The sequence below is a fragment of the Buceros rhinoceros genome, unplaced genomic scaffold (assembly GCF_000710305.1).
Source record: "Buceros rhinoceros silvestris isolate BGI_N320 unplaced genomic scaffold, ASM71030v1 scaffold4024, whole genome shotgun sequence".
NCBI classification, from domain to species: domain Eukaryota; kingdom Metazoa; phylum Chordata; class Aves; order Bucerotiformes; family Bucerotidae; genus Buceros; species Buceros rhinoceros.
In genome coordinates, this window is record NW_010408647.1 from 36872 (window position 1) to 56824 (window position 19953).

At 35.1% G+C, this 19953-nt stretch overlaps 1 protein-coding gene across 1 annotated transcript in view; it reads right to left on the reverse strand.

Annotated features, from left to right (window-relative positions):
• LOC104492372 (CUB and sushi domain-containing protein 3-like) overlaps positions 1-19953 on the reverse strand; it is a gene marked incomplete at both ends in the record, with an annotated part of 61463 nt that overhangs the window by 28859 nt on the left and 12651 nt on the right. Inside the window, 5 exons of the mRNA XM_010134925.1 lie at positions 2587-2739; positions 8681-8854; positions 11385-11570; positions 14453-14626; positions 17136-17309. Of these exons, the coding sequence (XP_010133227.1) occupies positions 2587-2739; positions 8681-8854; positions 11385-11570; positions 14453-14626; positions 17136-17309 (861 nt within the window). The remainder of the gene's footprint in view (positions 1-2586; positions 2740-8680; positions 8855-11384; positions 11571-14452; positions 14627-17135; positions 17310-19953) is intronic.

Consider the following 19953-nt stretch of genomic DNA (forward strand, 5'->3'; position numbering starts at 1 on the left):
GTAGGGAAACCCAGACTACGAGTTTAACATCTACATTAAAGAAAACCTAGTTTAGTTGCAAAGACAAACTCCCCAAACGCCTGATTTATAATTATCATTTAGTCAATTTGAATCATATAGATTTAATTTGAATCTATAGTATGTGCACATTCATAGCAACAAAGTACATTTCTGACTTAATTCAGAGTACAGGATGGAGTCAAACTATTTTATCACAGGCAGATGTAAACCTGGTGTTTCCAGGTTTTTTCCAGGTGTTCTTCAACACTCAACTTTGGAATTTGAATGTGCCTTTTTTATGGGATTACATGTATACATCTAACCTATATGACTTCAATTATAACAATAAATCTCTGTGTACATTACTCGCACCTATACACACACACATACACACTCACACACATATCCATATATCCGAGTGAATATGAATCTGTGAACCAGATTCACAATTTCAAGAGGTATTTTAAGGGGAAAAATCCCACCAGAAGTACCTTAAAATGTAAAAGCATAATTGATATCTGTGATAAATAAGATCAAAGAAGAACAGCAGAAATTTCAGTTGAGCTGAGCACATCCTTCCAGATACCAACAAAGACACAGATATATATTTATGTTATACCAGGATGGCAATCATTCAGCATAAAAAGTATTACAAAACGAGCTTGTGAAATAAGTTTCTAAAATGAGATGACTATTTCATACAGATAACGCAGTCAACAATGAGAAAGTAAAAAATAAGAGTACAGGTTCTCTTTGAAGAAGGGTCTGTTTGGAATTATTTCCTATATTTGAATCAAGATAATTAAGGTAATAAATGATTCTCCACAAATATCTTGTTGGATCTTTCCTTTATGATAATACATCGAGCTTGAAATTGCTAGAATGATTTTTTCCAAATAAACTTGTTTCAGCCTTTCATTTTCTATTGAAAAATAATAATCATGTCAAATTTTATAACTAAATAAGATTTAAGCCAATCATTTATGACATAGACTTTTAATGAAATCCTGACATTAATATTTTCCTAAAACAGCTCTTTTTTTTTCTGAAATTCAAATGTATAAGGGTTGTAATTGAAAATTAGGTAAAAAAAAAAATCAGCAAAAATTGAGTTCTAGAGGCCTTATTTACTTCCTTTTCAGTTTAGTTTGGTTTTTTGTTTTTTGTTTTGGTACTGGATAGCACATATAGTTGATGCTGAGAAGAATGAGAAGAAATGAGCAGTTCAGTGTACCTTTTCTTTTTTCTCAAAACTTGGAAAACATGCAGTTTCGTGGGTACCAGGAACTGATTTCAAATTTGTCACCTGATGCCAAGCCACTGCTATGGTGTACCAACTTGATAAAAAAAAAATTTACAGTCAGTCCAAAATCAACTGTATACAATTGTGCTGGGTTTGTGTCTGGCAGGGGTTTGGTAGTGGGGGCAGAAGGCTACTGGCTTGTGTTTGGCGGGGTTTTGGCAGTAGAGGAAGGGCTGGTGGACTCAGCCCTGGTAAGAAGCTTTGAGGAAGCTCCCCTGGTTCCAAGTTGGCCCCAATTCTGGACAAGGCTGAGCCAATCAGCGCCTCTGTGATAAACATATTTAAGAGGGGAAATCTGTTTGGCAAGAGCCTTTTGTTTTCAGAGCTCTCTTTTGTCTTGGAAGAGGGCAGGACAGAGGGAGAGAAAACTCATGCCATCACCCCGGTTAGTGAGGAAGGGGTTGTGGTCACACTCCGGAGCAGCTATTTCCCTTCAGCAGAGGGCAGGACAGAGGGAGAGAAAACTCATGCCATCACCCCGGTTAGTGAGGAAGGGGTTGTGGTCACACTCCGGAGCAGCTATTTCCCTTCAGCCTGTGGCAAGACAACAATCCTTGCAGTCCTCAGAGATCACTAGTGGAGAGAAGTTCCATATGCAGCCCATGGAGGAGCCTACGCTGAACTCAGGGACAAATCCTGAAAAAGGCTGTGACTCTGAGGGACACCCCCTCTGGGGCTGTTCATCGCTGGGAGCACCACTGCCCACGGGTGATCCCCACGCTAGTTGGAGGAGTTTGTTGAGGACTGTCTTGTGTGGGAGAGATGCCACGTTGCCATAGGGATGGACTGTGAGGAGTGTTTCCCTTGAGGAGGAAGAAGTGGGTAGGAGCAACATGGAGTGGGCTGGGACTGAACACAACCCCCATCCTCTGTTCCTGCCTTCGCCATGTGGAGGGGAAGGAGGTAGCAAAGCTGAGCTCAGGAAAGAAGTGAGGTGTGGGGGCAAGATGTATTTTAAGATCCTGTTGTTTTTCTCCCTGTCCTAGTACGATTCGATTAGTGAATCTGTAGTGTTGTTATTGTTTAAAATAAAGTGGATTTGTTTCCCCAAGTCGAATCTGTGTTTTGCTGTAACCATAATTGGTGTCCTTTGTCTCGACCCTTAAGCCTTTTGTTGTATTTTCTCCTTCCTGGAATGAGAGAGCTGCTGCATGGTGCTTGGTTGCCAGTGGAAACTAAACCATGCCAGCCATTCACAACAGAAACCCGGCATGTTAATTGGTTTTCTGGTTAACATGTTTAACAAGACATTCTAAAAACAGAGTGGATCTTCTGTGATTTACCTTTGCATTCAGGTTGTTTCCCTGTCCAACTTCCATTTGCCATACATGTCCTTTCTTCTGAGCCATGGAGGATATACCCAACATCACAGCTGAAATGTACAGTGCTTTTAATTTTGAAATTGTTTTCTTCTCTAGACCCATGACCTGGGATACCTGGATCACCACAAGAACCAGTTGTATCACCTAGAATTGAGAATGTAAATGTTAGAATAAATATGAAATATTATGATACTGCATGTAAACTATGTTTCTATGTGTTTATAAATAAACATATATTTATATTTTGAGAAAAAATATATCTCAGTGGGTGTGAATCCCTATAATTGAAAAATTACTTGATTCTCAAATAATTTCTTTTTCTTTCTTTTGTGTAAGTACATAACAGAAATTATATTTGTCTCAAGTTTTCACTTAGACCATGCTAAACTTGGTCCTGATTGTAAAATAATGTTCTTGCTTGCCTATAAAAAGTGTTCATAAGATACTTCCGAGTTTTATATCATAACAGTTGTGACAGTTTTACCATTTAATGAAAGCTCCAATCAGCATTTTATGTACATCTGACATGAAACATTTCCTTGATTTACAGAAATGTTGAAAGTTCACATCAAGACTGCCTGATAGCTAAAATCTCCTGCGGCAAGAAACATTTAATCAAATTCTAAGACAGAGGGTTAATGTTTTCTACTCTCTGTTGTGTATCAATTTTGAAATAATCAACATAGTGATAAATATTATATCAATAACAGTATCTAAGATTATACATCTAATTCTCCTTTTATGGTAAGAACTTTCAGGAAGCTCTAGAAAACACTGTGTTTGCACAGAAAGTCAGTATTTAAAATCTCATAATAAGTACTTAGGATCTGCTACTTTATCTTTTTGAAGGTCTTTAAGCTAGTTTTGAATGTTTTAAAAGCTGAAGCTATATTATGTTACAGAGTTTCAACAGAAAATAGTTGAATTCTAGAATTCAGGTGTTCTAGAATTCTAGAATGTTCAGGTTTTCATCCACAGATGTTTAGCTTACGGTTTTCTGTGACAGGTTGTGAATAAACTGAGGAGTCCTCTATACAAAAAATAGTTGAACACCCTAATGTTTTTGAGAGCAGATATGCATTTTGTTTTAGTTAGTTACAGTAAACAAGAAATATGTTAAGAATCAGCTAGAAAACTTTAATTCAAGTACTGAAGAATGTCGTTATAGCTTCATATGAGAGACAAATATATTAAAAGATTTGTAGAAATTATTTAAAGAATACTTTCTGTAGAATAGCCATTGTTTTCTGATATTTATCTATGCTTAAATGGGAGTAATAAGAGAATTTCTTGCAAAGAAGTAGTAAACAAAATCATCTGCTCTAAGTTCCCAGAAGACCAAAAGCGAGAAACTCCCTATCTAGGGGTTCTATGGGAAGTTAGGACCCTGGAGTTGTAGATGCAGAGGAACACAGAGCTTCCCTTGCCTTAGTTGGCACTGAGCGTGTGTAAACTAGACTGTCAGAGTGACTGGTTGGACATATCTCCTTACACATATGGATTTGAATAGTGAAAGGAGGAAGAGTAGAACTGGCTTACTTTGCTTTGAGAATTATGGTTTATGAGGAAATACTTGTTTTAGTCTAATGTATCCAAGAAGGTGATCATATTTTCATCACTTATGAAGCTAGTTCATGTGCCAACCTGCAGTTTTGTAGGTCATGCTTACTACTTTTGATTTCCTTTCATATAGGCCATTCGTCCTTCTTTCTCCACAAATTAATTTAAAAACAATATAACTAAGCACCTCACAGGAGCTGATCTACAAAACTCCTATAGGCTTGTGGGAAAAGAGAATGTAGCTATGGAGCCTCGGTCTGAAGGAATCTCTGGAGCATCAAAGAAAAGGGCAGAACTTTGCTTGGAAATGCAAAGAGTACAAACCTGGCAGCTCATACTACCTATTCAACCCCTTGCTGAAGCGACTGTCAAAGTAGGCTAATTGTGAACCATCCCCACTAATTACTTAAGTTAACCAAGCTTAAACTGGCACCTTTACTCAAGAATAATCAAACAAACTAACGTAATCATGCCTATTACATGGTGTAGATGGTGAAAAAAAAAAAGGCACATGGTCGATGTATGTTAATGCTTTCAGAAATAACAAATTAACTCAAGCAAGTACAAAAGCTAGCTGACTGTCTGGTTCAAAATTACAGACTCAAAAGTTTAGGCACTTCTCCATTTAACCATTTTATCATGTGACACAGATTGGTAAAGCAGCTTGACAGCCCTGTTTAAAAACAAATTGTAAATAGTTCCAAATTAAAGTAAGAAAAAAATTGTATAAGCTTTCAAATTACTTTATGACCAAGCTACTCAGGTTACTTAACATCCCTTTAGTTTGAAAATAGACTGGTACATATTTTTACAATAATTTTAAAATGTTCTACATCAAGATATTTTTTTTTTGTAATCCATATCTTACATTTTTGAATATTATTTATTTAGACTATGAAGAATTTGGAACAGGGCCTTTTCATTGTTCTATACTTGTAAAGTCTTTACAATACCACCTCAGTTTTTGGCAAGTTACTTAAAATTATGTCTAAAATAATTTTAGGACGAAAAAATGAAAAGAGGCTTTTTGTTATGTCAAGTATAAATTACATATTCCTTTTGTACATGAAATCATGTATTCTTTCCTAATGCCTAATTATCCCCATGAATTATTACTGTTTTAATCTCTGGGAAGTTGACCACCAGCTCTTTTGACTGAAGGTTACAGAAATAATTTTTCTAAATGACTAATCACATCAGGAAGCGACAGTGATATAATCAATGATATCATAACAGAACATATTTTTATTACCGCATGCAGAGATTCATCTAAGTGATTTTCACAGTCAGTTATGAGCCATCCCTAAACTAAATATGTAACAAATTCTCTGCTGGCATTTAATCTTAATGAAAATGAGGGTATTTAGACCACTTAAGGAAGTACACATCCATCGGTGCACTTACTTACGAGGAATTCTAAGTTGCTATAAATGTCTAACTCCAGCTGATATGCATGAACGAAAACTCTGTTTATGAATGCCAGTAGATATCAATGGGACATGACAATTCCTTCTAGTTCTAGGATGTGAACCCAAAGTGCCATGTGACAAAAAGGAAACTGACTTAGGGATGATGTGAAAAAATTTGATCACCTTGTGTTTGCTGACCTGATATTTTCTGTTTGGATTCTTCTCCATATACAAAACGAACAACATGATGTATCTTGTTAGTTAAAAATTCTATATTATTTGTTATTAATATAATCAACCAAAACATACTAACTTAAAAGCTTTAATATGTATTAAAAATGAAGATATTAAGTTATCAATATTAATAATGAAAGCTAATGTTTTCACATATTTTTAAATACAAAATATGGAAATTCTGTGTGGTAAACTGCAAAAAATATTTTAAAATGAGAAAATATTTCAAATATATGCTTTGAAAAGAAAAATCTCAATACACTTTGAAACAAAGTCTTAAAGCTGTCCTAAGCTAGAATTGTAGTTTGGTACAGTAGAGCTAAAGAAAATAACAGTTTGTATTCTGTCACAGTTTGATTTGCTATGATTAACATTTCAATCTATGTCAAAGAAATGTTTTTCATGTGTGGGGAAAAACTCTTTAGATCTGATTAGAATTTCCTATCTTGGGTACAAAAATCGTCACCAGAACAAAGAAAAAAGGGTTTTCATGTACCTCACTTATGAATGTTTCTCTCAAGATACTTGAACTTTAATTTAATAGCAGGGTTATTATAAAACAGTCTTAATTTTAATAAGCTTTCTTTGATATTTTTACATACGTTTTCAGGTTTTCTATTTGTATTCCTTGATATTTTGGTCTATTTCTTTTACTTATTTTAATTCATAAATTAGATTTTTTCCTTATATAATTATGGGAAAATAAAATAAGTAGATTTTATGTAAAGAGGATTTTTTCACAAAATCAAATATACATATTAGCTGTAAAAACATTTTTGATTAACCTATTTTGAATTTGGTATTCACAGACATATACCTCATCATTTATTAATGTTCTGGTTTGGGATTTGGCAGGTTTTGGCTGCAGGGGAGGAGGCTGCCACCTATATAATTATGGGAAAATAAAATAAGTAGATTTTATGTAAAGAGGATTTTTTCACAAAATCAAATATACATATTAGCTGTAAAAACATTTTTGATTAACCTATTTTGAATTTGGTATTCACAGACATATACCTCATCATTTATTAATGTTCTGGTTTGGGATTTGGCAGGTTTTGGCTGCAGGGGAGGAGGCTGCCACCTTTGTTTTGGTGCGGTTTCAGTAGTGGGGTATGGGGCCACTAGTGTGGTCCATGGGAGAGGCTCCACAGGCAGGGGGGCACCCCTGACTCTCATTTTGCTCCTGCCTCTGGCCCAGGCTGTGCTCATCAGCACCTCTGCAAAAAAGCCTGTTTAAGGGGGGGAAACACCTTTCGTTTTCTGGCGTACCCTTTTGTTTTGGAGAGGGTAGAACAGGAGAGGAAGAACTGCCACACAGTCATTGCCGAGGCAGCCAGGGGAAGCTTGCAGAATACACACTGGTACAGCAATATTTCCCTCAGTCTGTGGTGAGATACCTAACTCACTGAGCACAGGCGGGAGACGCGGACAGGCTGTAGAGGGTCCAGCAGAGGGGTGGATGGGCTGGAGAGAAAGAGAGCCTGGGAGCAGAGGAATGGATATGGGACTCCTGAAAAATGCAGTGACTTAAGGTTATGGCACTGGAAAGCCGGTCCCAGGAAAAGGAGGGGGAAGGTATTTTTAAGATCTTGTTGTCTTTTTCTGTCCTACCCTAATTTAATTGGTGAATTGTTTGTGTTTTTGTCATTTTGAATTAAATTGATTTTGTTTCCCCTAGTCCAGTCTGTCTTTTGCCAGCAGCTGTAAGTGGCATGTTTAGCCCTCCCTTATACCCCACCTTGACCCTTAAGTAGTTGTTTTGTTTTCTCCTGAAGAAAATAAAATGACTGCATGGCTTTAGTCACTGGCCAGGTCTAAATGGTGACAAGCAATGTAATTTCACATGAAGCTTTGATTTCTGGTACATAGCTCTAAACATAAGAGGCTATGAGAAACTGGGTTTTGTTCCTATTAATAGAAAGTTAAGGAATTAAATTAGTTGTTCATATTTTCTGGTTTCTGTCACATGTTGTAACGGCAAATTTTTGAAAGAAGAGGTACTTGTAGAGCAAGATCATTTATCTAAGTACCCTGAACTACCTAGGTTTGAATAATGCCCAAAAGTGCACTGATCTCTTTAAACTATATAATGAAAACATAAGGATGACAAGAAAGAGCCTCCACCCAGTATTTATTAAAAATTAAAATTGATAACATGATTAAGCTCTACCACAATATATGTTTCCATACTCTAAGAAATCAGATTTAACCATATCCCAAATTAGCACGTGACTTGGTTTTCTGTTTTTCACTTGATCACTGCTGATAAGTGAATCAAACTGGAGTTGTGAAACAGAACATTCCTAAGCATTAAGTTGTTCAGAAAACATATCTTGACTTCAGTGAGGGCTAATCTATTGCAAGGATTAAATGGTGTTCCCTCAAATAAATGAGCATCGTATCTTGAAATTATGTGGAGTCCCTTTGGCCTTATTATAAAGATGGATGTATTATGCAATTAAGATATACCTGAGGTGTCATCCAGTCAGTAGATATTTTGCAATTTAAAAAAGAAAATTAAGCTATCATCTTGAAGAGACAGTAGTACAAGGTCTCCTGATGGAAATTGATACTCTTTCCAGAAGTCACATAGGAAATATTTTCAAAATAACATGCTATTGAATACACAATTTCCTATTCATATTAAATCTTACTGAGAAAGCCTACTTACCCCAAACTATTTTCTTGCTAATCATTTAGTCTCATTTTGTTTTTGCAGGTTTTTTACTTCTACTGAGATAGGACATCAGATTTATACATGATTCTCTAGATTGTAAAATTGCCTTCTGATAAAATAAAAATAAATTTAGAACAGCTTCAGGGCACAGTCATTAATTCAAATATATTACCTGAGCAATGAGGAAGAGATCCACTCCAGTGTCCATTTAACTGACATGTACGAGATGACTGCCCTAACAGCGATCGTCTACCTGTGCAGGTGTAATGAACAGTAGACCCAAATGTATATTTATCTCCAGACAGGACCGCGTTAGGAGGAACGCCAGGATGGCCACAGTCAATCACTACAATGCATAATTATTGGAGATAAAAAAAGGTTATTATCACTGATCGCACAATTCATAGTTGTCATTTTCATAACTCCATACATGAATTCCATGAAGAGGTTGATCCTCTCAGGGTTTGGGGGTTTTATAGTATGTGAATAGAAATACAAAATATGTTATAGACCAAAAGCTTTGAAACAAATGTTTGGAGATGCCAAAGAGGTACTTTAGATATAGATATTGATGCCCAAATTTATTTTTATGGCATGAACACATGCGCGTGCACACTTATACAGGTACTCTTCAGAAAAAAAAAAAAGTGTCCAGGGCTATAGTAGTTGCTCTATCACCAGCCAGGGGTATTGGGAAAAGAAGACCCACAGGTTGACATGAAAATTGATTTAATGAAAGAGCCAAATTCCTACCAAACACCAATAAAAATTACACAAAGTTATACTGAGCCCAGCAAATGTACAGTGGTCACAATAACCAAGAAAGCAGTCTAGGAAATAGTCTACATTATTTGGATTTCAGGCTTGGAAGGTGAGGGTTGTGTACTCACATCTCAGTAGCTTAAAAATAACAAATAAGACCATGCGTATCAGAACTAAATTGAGAATAATTTGTATTACAAAAAATTCCTTTATATGGTTGCTGGAATTATTCGAGGTATATTGTCCAAACTTACCTGTGATTTAGAGTACTTTTCAAATTTTAAGTGTTTTACTAGCAACATGTGCCTAAGTGACATGTACCCCTAGAAGTCTTTAATTCAGAAGGACTGTTGAAAGAGCATAATGGTCCAGTCCAGACCAATGCTGATTTCTGTTTCTTAACAGATTTATAGAAACTAGAAGTCTAGCTGCAACAAATTTCAAAGGAATTGAGTCATTTTACAGGTGAAGAATTTTCCTTTATTACTGTGTTTCTTGTCCATTACACTAACAATACTTCAATAAAAGTTAGGTTCTCTGAGACAAGTTAGCGAGAGAGTGATATCCAGCTAGGTCAAAAGAATAATCCAGCCTGGATCAAAGAGGAACATCCTATTTCTTTTCTATTGCTCTTATAGTGGAAAAATGTGTAAACTACTAAATGACTGCCTTGCATATGTCTAAAAGGGAAACAATTTGCAAAACACTACAGAAGCCAGAAGGCACTTATAAAAAATATTCAGTAGCTGCAGAATAAGTTTTGGTAAACTTTATGATTACAAAATATCATGGATAGTGCCTAGGTTAGGATTCATTGATCCCTCTGTATAAATGACAGAAATAAACCCAAGGATGTCCTTTTAAAAGTATTCTCAAAGGTCAGCTTATAAGAAGACTAAAATCTGTATTATTAAATTATTTGTGACAATTCTGAGAGGACCGTGATGTCAGAATACAAAAGTATAGAAGAGAAATCTTTGCACGTTTACCTTTAGAATTTCTCTTTGTAGATGTTGCCCTTAAGTAACATATATCTTTCTGTAATGATAATATTACCTTAAAATTTAATGACACAACAGTTAGACTCTAAGTTTAATCATGACTTGCAATCAAGATATTTATTCCATCAAAGAAAGAGATAATTTTCAGAACTAAAGGTTTTAACATTTATAAGAAATAAAGTTTCAGATATAATTTTTTTTCTTAGACAAAGAATAGCAGAATTGAAGAAACCTCAGTTAAAGAAAATTAATAAAGCTAAAACTGAGAACTAATATCTACAATATTGCAAATATCAGTCCATGATTCCTGAATAAAGAACCCTTAGCTTGTTTTCCCTTTAATTTCTAGAAAATAAAGCTTTTGACCTTTCTCAGAGAGAAATTTTGCTCCTAAACCAAAACCTTTTTCATAAACTTATAGAGAATTGGGAAAACCAGCTCTTCCAACCAATTAAAAATCTATGAAACATCTGTGGCTATACCTACATCATAGTTAGGAAGTTGTTCATCACAAGCCAGAACACAAAGCAACCTCCTTGTATTGATCCACTTGGCTTAGTGAGTAGATTGTAGGTGACTATGATGTTCAGGTACATCTGCTGGTGTGGGAAACAGGATGTGATCCAGAGGACGCTCTTGATGCTTTACAGTATCATTACTATTTGTTTACTGTCTTTACAGATAGTCTGATCTTGCTGTTGTCCCAAGAGAACTCCAGAAAATACTATAGTGACTTAAGTCAATAATTGGTTACTATAGTTTTAAGTTTCTGTGTGATTATAGTTTAACGGTCAGTGGAGGCCAAATATTAGAAAATTCAGTGGATGTATTTTGACCTTCTTGTCCTGCTAACAGAGATCATCATGCTGAAGCATTCAGAGATGTTTGTTTTGGTCCTTGCATTTCCAAAGGTTTCTATGTTATTTTCTACACACAATAACAATGTAACTGTGCTATTTCAGCTGCTACTGAGACCTTCCATCGTTACTGCACACACAAAAAAGTATATAAACATGAATGTTCTAATTGCTGTCATGACACCTATGGAAATGTGTAAAATAATAGTTAGTCTAGTGCACATTCTTTGTAGAAGCACACACATTATCTACTTACTAATGCATTCAGGTAGAGGTTTGTCCCAGTGGCCATTTGGTTGACAAATTAACACTGAAGAGCCAAATAAAAAATATCCAGGATTACAGTCATAAAATACCACTGTGCCATACGTGAAATTTCCATGTTCAATTTTACTTTCTCTTATAGAATTTGCTGGAATTCCAGGATCAGAACAATTGACCACTAAAAAAAAAAAAAAAAGCGCACATATTGAAGATTCATACAAATACAGTCTACTAAAATTGTCTTTAAATGATCTCCTATCCTTTGTATGAGAAACTTCCAAAGTGTCATTGCCCTAATTTTACATATCTTGATTTGTTATATGATGATACTGAATTAGGAAGATGATATGAAACCAATGCTAAAAAATGCTAAAACCAGCAGATGTTAAACTCAGGTCAAATAAAAGGAAATGTTTCTTCACAGAATGTGAAGATACTGTAGAAGTATTTGCCACTAAATTTGCCACTGAACATACCAATATATTCAATTTATACTCTCGCCTTGACATAAACTATTGCCCACATCTGGAAACAGGTTAGGGGCTAGATGTCTTTGGTCTAACTCACATAGCCATGGAATTATGCTTATGTCCCCATAGTAACATTTTGAAAATGGAGCACCATTGAGGCAGATGTTTTGAGCTAAAGGGCACATGGTCAGTTTGATAAGACTGCAGTGATTCTGCTAGAACAGGGAAATATTCCAACAAATAGGTTTGCGCTTTTAAAAATAGGGATATACTTTGATGGTAAGGAATACTGATAAAATTTTTGAGTCCTCAACTACTTTAGGTTTTGCATGTTTGTGAATCACTGAAGATTTTCTTTGGGTTTTTTGGTGAGGGTTTGTTTGTTTGTTTGTTTGTTTTTTGTGTGACTTATAGCTGTTTGGTGAGGGGAGTATAACAATTATTTTGAGGGTCACAGAGATTTTTTTAACCATTTCCACGCAACAGACTCCTCTGGTCAAGTAAATATCTCATCACCTACTTAAAGTAACTCTAGAAAACTGCAGTTCATGTAAATGTTAGTATCCCTACAGATATTAAGAATTGTAGGTTTATATGCATACATGTGTATGTACCTGTGTGCAAACTTATACATGCGTGCATGTGCATGGATGTGTGTACACAAAAGTGTCAAGATATGCTAAAAAACTCTGTAAAGTAGAAAAAAGAAAGAGGATATTTCAGATGTAATTTCAGATAATTTTTTCTACCTACATTACTCAATGTGGTTATTTTATGGCTCACCTACTTCTCTCCAGTCACTATCCTAAATCTCGGAGTCTGCTTCTATGGTTCTTCTAATATATCTCATATACCGGTACTGCAAGACTAGAATGTATATGTTTTTCCAGGATACAAATAACTTTATGGTTGGATTTGACTTATTTAACTTTCAATTATAGATCAATCTTTTTAGTTTTATTGATGTAAAGTGTTTAAAATTGTTTTGTTGGTGTTCTGGAGGAAAATTTGATCTATATTTCTATCCATTTACATTTTTGTAGACAAACATTTTATAGCAATTGAACATTCATCTTCATTTTACTAAGCATGTACTTTAAGTAATTAAAATTATTTATTAATAAATCCGGAGTAGTGAACACTTGAAAGAACATACAAGTTGCTTTGACCGTTTCAAAAGTTTTCCACTGTTACTACAGATGGTGAGGAAACTATCCGTTTAGCAAAGTTGTGGACAGTATAACAACAGCAAGTGCACTGCTGAATTCGTATGACAATTGCAAATTCAGCCTTCACAAAGGAGTGCAGCTTTTTCAATAATACTGTGCATTAGGCAGTTTACAAGTATGCACGGTGACATCTTTTCGGGGTTTGGGGGGGTTGGTTTTTGGAGTTTTTTTTTGTTTAACTTCAATGCAAATGGAACAAAATAATATTAATTAGAACAGATGTCCCTGCACATTACAGACACTACACGAAGTTGCTATTTTTAATTTTAAAGTCTGTTCAAAAAGCAATAGAAGATTTCAGGATTGTGTGAAATTTCAACGAATAACCCGTTCAACTTACTTACTGATCCTTAAAGGCCAATAACATATCCAACAGTTTGGCATATTGCTCTACAATACCAGAACACCAAGGAGGTTTATAAGAACTGGACTGAAAATAAGATTTATTAAGTAACTTTAATACACAGTAGATGTTTAGTATTGCAATTTTAAAAAATAATAACTTCTCATCAACAGAAAGGTCCTTGGAAATCTAAGTTCTGTAAACTATTTGGTAAAGTGATCAAAGGAAAGTGGAGAACACCCACTGGAAGGAAAATATCTTAAAAAAAATACTATAAATACATAAATTGACTTAGGCTGTGTAGAGATAAAAATCCAAAGAAGCTGCTGAGATGCTGTTGAAAAACAATCAATACAATTTCTGCAGATGTGGAAGTAAGTTACCGCAAAATGTACATTTTTCTAAATGAGAACAATTAAACATTTTAAAAACACATAACAACAGACTTAAAAAGGACAACGGTGATAAAACCTTTCTAAAAGTGCTTATTAAAACTCAAACAGAACAGAACTTTGTAATATTTTATTTTCAGTGAAAGAATTTTAAGTATAATAACCAGAAGTGCTGAGAAACAACCCAAATGGGTTATGCACGGAAATTAAAAAAGAATCTAAGAAGTCAAGATGAACAGTCAGATCAATGGAAATGCAAAAAGAAAAAAAAGTATGCTTTCTTATGCACCTGTTAGAACTATGTTGGCTAAAAACGCAGAGAACATTATTCCAGGATTTAAGCTCTTAATTATCTCTGCATAATTTTGCTTAAGGAACCTGTAGAAAACAATTTTAAAAATCAGTACAAACTGCAGACACATTAGAAAGTTTCTCTGCAATAGTTATCCTGGCAACCTGTGTGTAGAGCAACCCTAACTGGAAAATCACAGAATCATGTGATTCTAAATGTCGTCTTTAGTAAGAGAGACATCATTTTATATTGACAGTGTCCCTTTACCTTCAGTTTATTTTTCAACCTCTGTTTTCCAACTAAGTTTGCAATCCGTAAAGGGTTGCATTCTTACCTTTGCATATTGGAGGTGGGTGGCTCCACTGCCTATTAGCCTGACACTGTGCTTTGGTTGGTCCTTGCATAACATATCCAGTATTACATGAGAATGTCACAACATCATTGAAGTTGAAACCATTTCCACTTGTTCTTCCATAAATAGGACTGCCAGGATGACCACAGCTAACGGCTAACATAGCACAAAACAAAGAAGAAAAAAAACAAACCCAAAGCGAGCGTGCTGTTACCACTTTTCATGATTTAAAATATAATAGATAATTATTATATAACAGTATATTTAAAGTTTTGATGTTATAAGACGTTGATACTTTCCATGAAAGGTTCACACTTTCCTGAACTGAATAAAAACTCAGACATACTTTAGTGAAATGTTCAAGCACTTGTTTAAATATTTAAATAAACTGAATAGAATTTGCTGTGCAGTAATCAAGGTGAACAGAAAAGCTTCTCTAAAGGATCGACATGAAAGCAAGCACTTGGTTCTCATTACATATAATCTGAAATTGAAAGGAAATATTTCAGTGCTTCGGTTCATCAGGTATTATCACTCACAAATGTGCCTTAGTATCGACTCGCTCTGTTCCATCTTTAAGGCCTACGTACTTAGTGAAGTTTTTGTGAACCTTTTCTTGTATCTATACAAAAGCTGATTACAGAACGTGAAGTTCCTTTTCTGTGCCCACAAAGATCAGATGTAAAAACAGTAAGGAAAATAAAATACAAATTCATTTTCCCAAAATAAGTCAATAAGGTATAAATATTTTCTTTTCAATTTTAACAAACTCTAGTTGTTGATGACTAAAAATGTTCATCAGTAATTTAAAATGAAAAAAAATGGAATAAATTATTTAAATCTCAATGTTTTATCATGTTAGCAACTTAGTTATATTTCTAAATTAATTTTGTTAGATCTGACAAATATGTTTTCTTTCTTCATGTAGAATAAACCTATCATGATAACCCTCAAAGAAACCTATTCATATAATCTAAATAAAATAGAATTTTTAGCAACATCAAAAAAGTCAAAATGGTCCTTAAGAATTGGTATAGCATACAGATAACTCACAGTGTACTCTATGAATCTAAGTTAAATTCTGTGTGTTCTCTTAATATCACCGAGTTATTTTAATTAAATATATTATTATTATATTGCTGGTATTAGAAATGGGTATGCATTCAGCCTACAGAAATATTTTTAAATGTACACATAATAACAACGAAAATTATTCTTGTGAAAACAGAAGTGTGAACTTTGCATAAAATTTTGGATAATACCTCTGCCTCTACAACAGTAATACACAACATTAATAATACACTTACCCACCATATAAGCAAAAAGCCTGCTGAATTCAAAAGTGGAGATTTCACAACAGCTATCTCAAAAGTTCAATTAAAACATGTAAAGTTAATTAAATAAAGAAATGTGAGACTATTTTTCTACACTTCATTTGAACCTTTGATCTGAAGTGGAGCTGTTCTTAAATATCTGTCACAAAAAGTTTGAGACAGCTGCTGTTTATAGCAGTCTTTTGCAAGTCTAAGCTTTTTTGAGTCTCATGTCCTTTTCTGAAGTGCTGCACATCCTTCTGTATTCAAACAAGCAGCTTCCTTTTGATTAGAGGAAGAAAATATGTCTATTTTCTGTGCTCTTAACATATCCAAAGCTATTTTTTTCAGTTCTAACATTGATATCAACCATTCTAAATTTAGAAATTTTTGATTAACAGTTTCTAAATTTACTGCCTTAATAGTTACCTATAAAGAAGCGTGTTGGTGTGATACATAATATAAAGAAGTAATGATCTATTTCTATATCATAAAGTAGAAACAAAATTAAGAAATACAATTATTGTAGTAGTGTTACGTATAACTAGTTCTATGTAAAACAAAGTAAAGTGTGATCAGTAAGGGTAATGAATTAACATTACGTTATGTGTATTATGATTCATCATTCAGATGGTTTCTGCTACAAAGTGTAGCTATAAAAATAGAATATTTGGAGGTGGACTAATACATTTCCAATACACTGATATTACTGAATCCAAATTACTGAAACATGGTTGTAATTTGCTAGAGAATCCTTCGAGACATCTCAAATTTTCCTAAATGGAATACAGCACTTTCTGTTATTACTTAATGGTATTTCATGTGATATGTAGACACGCTTCCCACACAAAAAGAGCTTAATTACCAAAACACAAAACTAATGCTAGAAGAGCCAAAACCCATAAAACAAAATAATATCTCTGTGAGAAGTAAAAATTAAAAAATGTAAGTTTGTTGAAGGAAACATTTTAGTCATCAGTGCTGACAGTGTAATTTAAGAGTATCTACTTATTTAACTGCTGCACTGGAGGCCACTACGGGACATAAAACAATTTTCAAACTTGAATACCTGGGTGCCTAAGTCCTATTGATTTTTGAAGAAGTTTCATGTTCATATATGAATGACATGTATTTAGTAGCCAAAAGAGGCAATGGAAATTTTAAGTGACAGCATTAAACTTTGCGTGATAAATGAACCACAGATTTTAGATGGCCACATACTTTCAAGGATTAAATTGAAAAAAATTTTTCTTTTTGGAAAAATGAATACAAAGTTGCAAAGTCACTCCTCATCTTGTCTGACATTGATATTCCTATAATATAAATTAGTATGTGTTGCCATGCTTACTTACGCACACAGGATGGAAGTTGACCAGACCAGTTGTGATCCTGTTGACATATTCGTACAGAAGAACCAATCAAACGAAAACCAGGACTGCACTGGTATACAACTGTGTCTCGATATCCATAATTTTCTCCAATTACTTGACCATTGACTATAAGCTCTGGAATACCACAGTGACCAGCTAGATTTTTCAAAGATAATTAAAAATAAAGAAAAGAAAGAAAGGAAGAAAGGAAGAAGGAAAGAAAGAAAGAAAGAAAGATGCATTACAAACAGTCATTTAGTCCAGAGAGAGGCTTGGAGAAAGAATGAACCATGGGTCATTTGTTACCGTTTTTCTAATTAACTCTGGAAAATGGGCACTGTGATTCAACAAATAATGTGGTAACAGCAAATCAACTGAGAAAGCTTGACCTTATGGAGACTATGACATATGGCAGAGAACTCAAAAACAGGTAAGGCAAGCAAGAAAAATGAGCAGTGTTTCAGCTAGTGCTTCAGTGAAAAATAATATCACCACCCACACAAACTCCTCTGTTTTCCTTTTCTCCTCTACTTCTCCTTAACCCACCTGCCACAAACAACTCACCAAAGCATGGCATTGCTAGTAAGGTCAGACATTTAGAAGGAATATAGTTTGGATTTTTTTTTTTCCTTTGAACTTCTAAGTGTTTGTAATATTCTGATATAATTTTTAGCATTTGCCTCATTCTTTCAGGGCTAAAAAACTGCTATTAAAAAAAAATCACAAAGCTGAGATTTTCTTATAATTTGTGTCTGGCAACTTAAGCCTTGTATAGGATTTTGTCACATGAATCATGATAAAACTTTCAGAATTTACAGTATAGGTAATACATGAACCTTGACACAGATTAAATTGATACGGGCAATTTGATTTATGTGTAAGGAACAGGAGTCCAAATCTGGAACTGTTCAAGGGTATATTCCCCTTTTTGTCCCCCCTGCATTTCCTTCAGTGTTACATAAGACCAGGTGTCGCAGATGAAATTTGTTTCATGTTTTCTGGGATAAGATGGCATAATACAAGTTTATAAAATGTGCACATGAATGAATGTATACATAGATATAATTTTTTTTTCAGAGTACTTCTTAATTCCCCAGAAAAGTCATAATCTGTTCAGTATGTAGCAGACTGTCCTATCACATTTGTGATGATAAACAGAACTAACTGAGCTGGAAAAGGTCCGTTTCTAACAGAAGTTCAACCAGACAGTTTGTAGCAATTCAGACCAAGATCAAGGAAATAATTTGCTAATCACTTTTAATTACAATATTTGTCCTGGTTCTTAATTAAGAATTTAGTGTTGCTTTATGGCAGGAGAGTGGAAACAGAATACATCTCCAGAAAGGTTTTGACCTGGTTCCTGTGCAGAGGGAATAAAACTGAAGTAATCTAACACATCAGGTGACTAAGGCCACATTGCAGTTTCTGCAACCATATGTGGATTTTACAAAAAACACACAACTGCAACAAGTGAAAAAATCATTGTTAATCGTCTGTATATCTTGCATTAATGTCTCTGTCTACCTTGAGAAAATTTAAAATCACTTAAAATTACCATCATATCAGATTATTTATTCTCATTGTCATAAGCCTCTCAGACCCTGGTTTTGAATTCTTTTCACTTTTGAGTTTGTTTTTTCTTTCTTCTTCTTGACTTTCTTTGACATCTTCTGTTGACAAGGAGAGAACAGTGGATGTTGTTTACCTGGACTTCAGCAAAGCATTTGACAGTGTTTTCCACAGCCTTCTCCTGGACAAAGTGGCAAGGTATAGATTGGTTGGGTGGTTTGCAAGATGGGTAGGGAACTGGCTAACAGGCCAAACTCAGAGGTGGTGACTGATGGTTTTTAATCAGTTTGACAGCCTATCACAAGCAGGATTCCTGAAGGATCAGTACTGGGTTCCACACCGTTCAACATAGAATCATAGAATCATTTTGATTGGAAGACACCTTTAAGATCATCAAGTCCAGTCATTAACCTAACTCTACTAAGTCACCGCAAAATCATGTTCCTCAGCTTCGCATCTGCACGTCCTTTGAATACCTCCAGGGATGGTACTCAATCACTTCCCTGGGCAGCCTCTTTCAATGCTTGGCAACCCTTTTGGTGAAGAAATTTTTCCTAATATCTAACCTAAAACTCCCCTGGTGCAACCTGAGGCTATTTGCTCTCATCTTATTTCTTGTTACTTGGGACAAGAGGCTGATCCCCACCTCACTACAACCTCCTTTCAGGTAATTGTAGACAGCAATAAGGTCTCCCCCGAGCCTCCTTTTCTCCAGGCTAAAAACCCCCAGTTCCCTCAGCCACCCCTCATGAGACTTGCTCTTTAGACTTGCATGTCTATGGTCACGCTCCAGCACTTAAATGTCCTTCTTGTAGTGAGGGACTCAAAGCTGAACGTAGTATTCAAGCTATTCTTCCCCAAGCCTGTAACACTGCAGAAGGTTGTTGTGACCAAAGTGCAGGACTTGGCACTTGGCCTTGTTGAACTTCATACAATTGGCCTCAGCCCATTGATCCAGCCTCTCCAGATCCCATGGCAGTCTTCCTGAATGGCTAGCCCCTTCTTCCAAGTCTGTAAACTGTCGTCTTCCTCACTTCCAGACAAAGTTCTCTGTTCAGCCATGCCGTCTTCTTCCCCCAAGCTCATCTTACAGCACACTGGCACGTCCTGCTTCTGTGTCTTGAAGATTTCCTTCTTGAAGAATGTCCAGCCTTCCTGGACTCCTTTGCCCTTCAGGATTCTCTCCCCAGACTCTGTTAACCAGTCTCCTGAGCAGGTCAAAAACATCTTC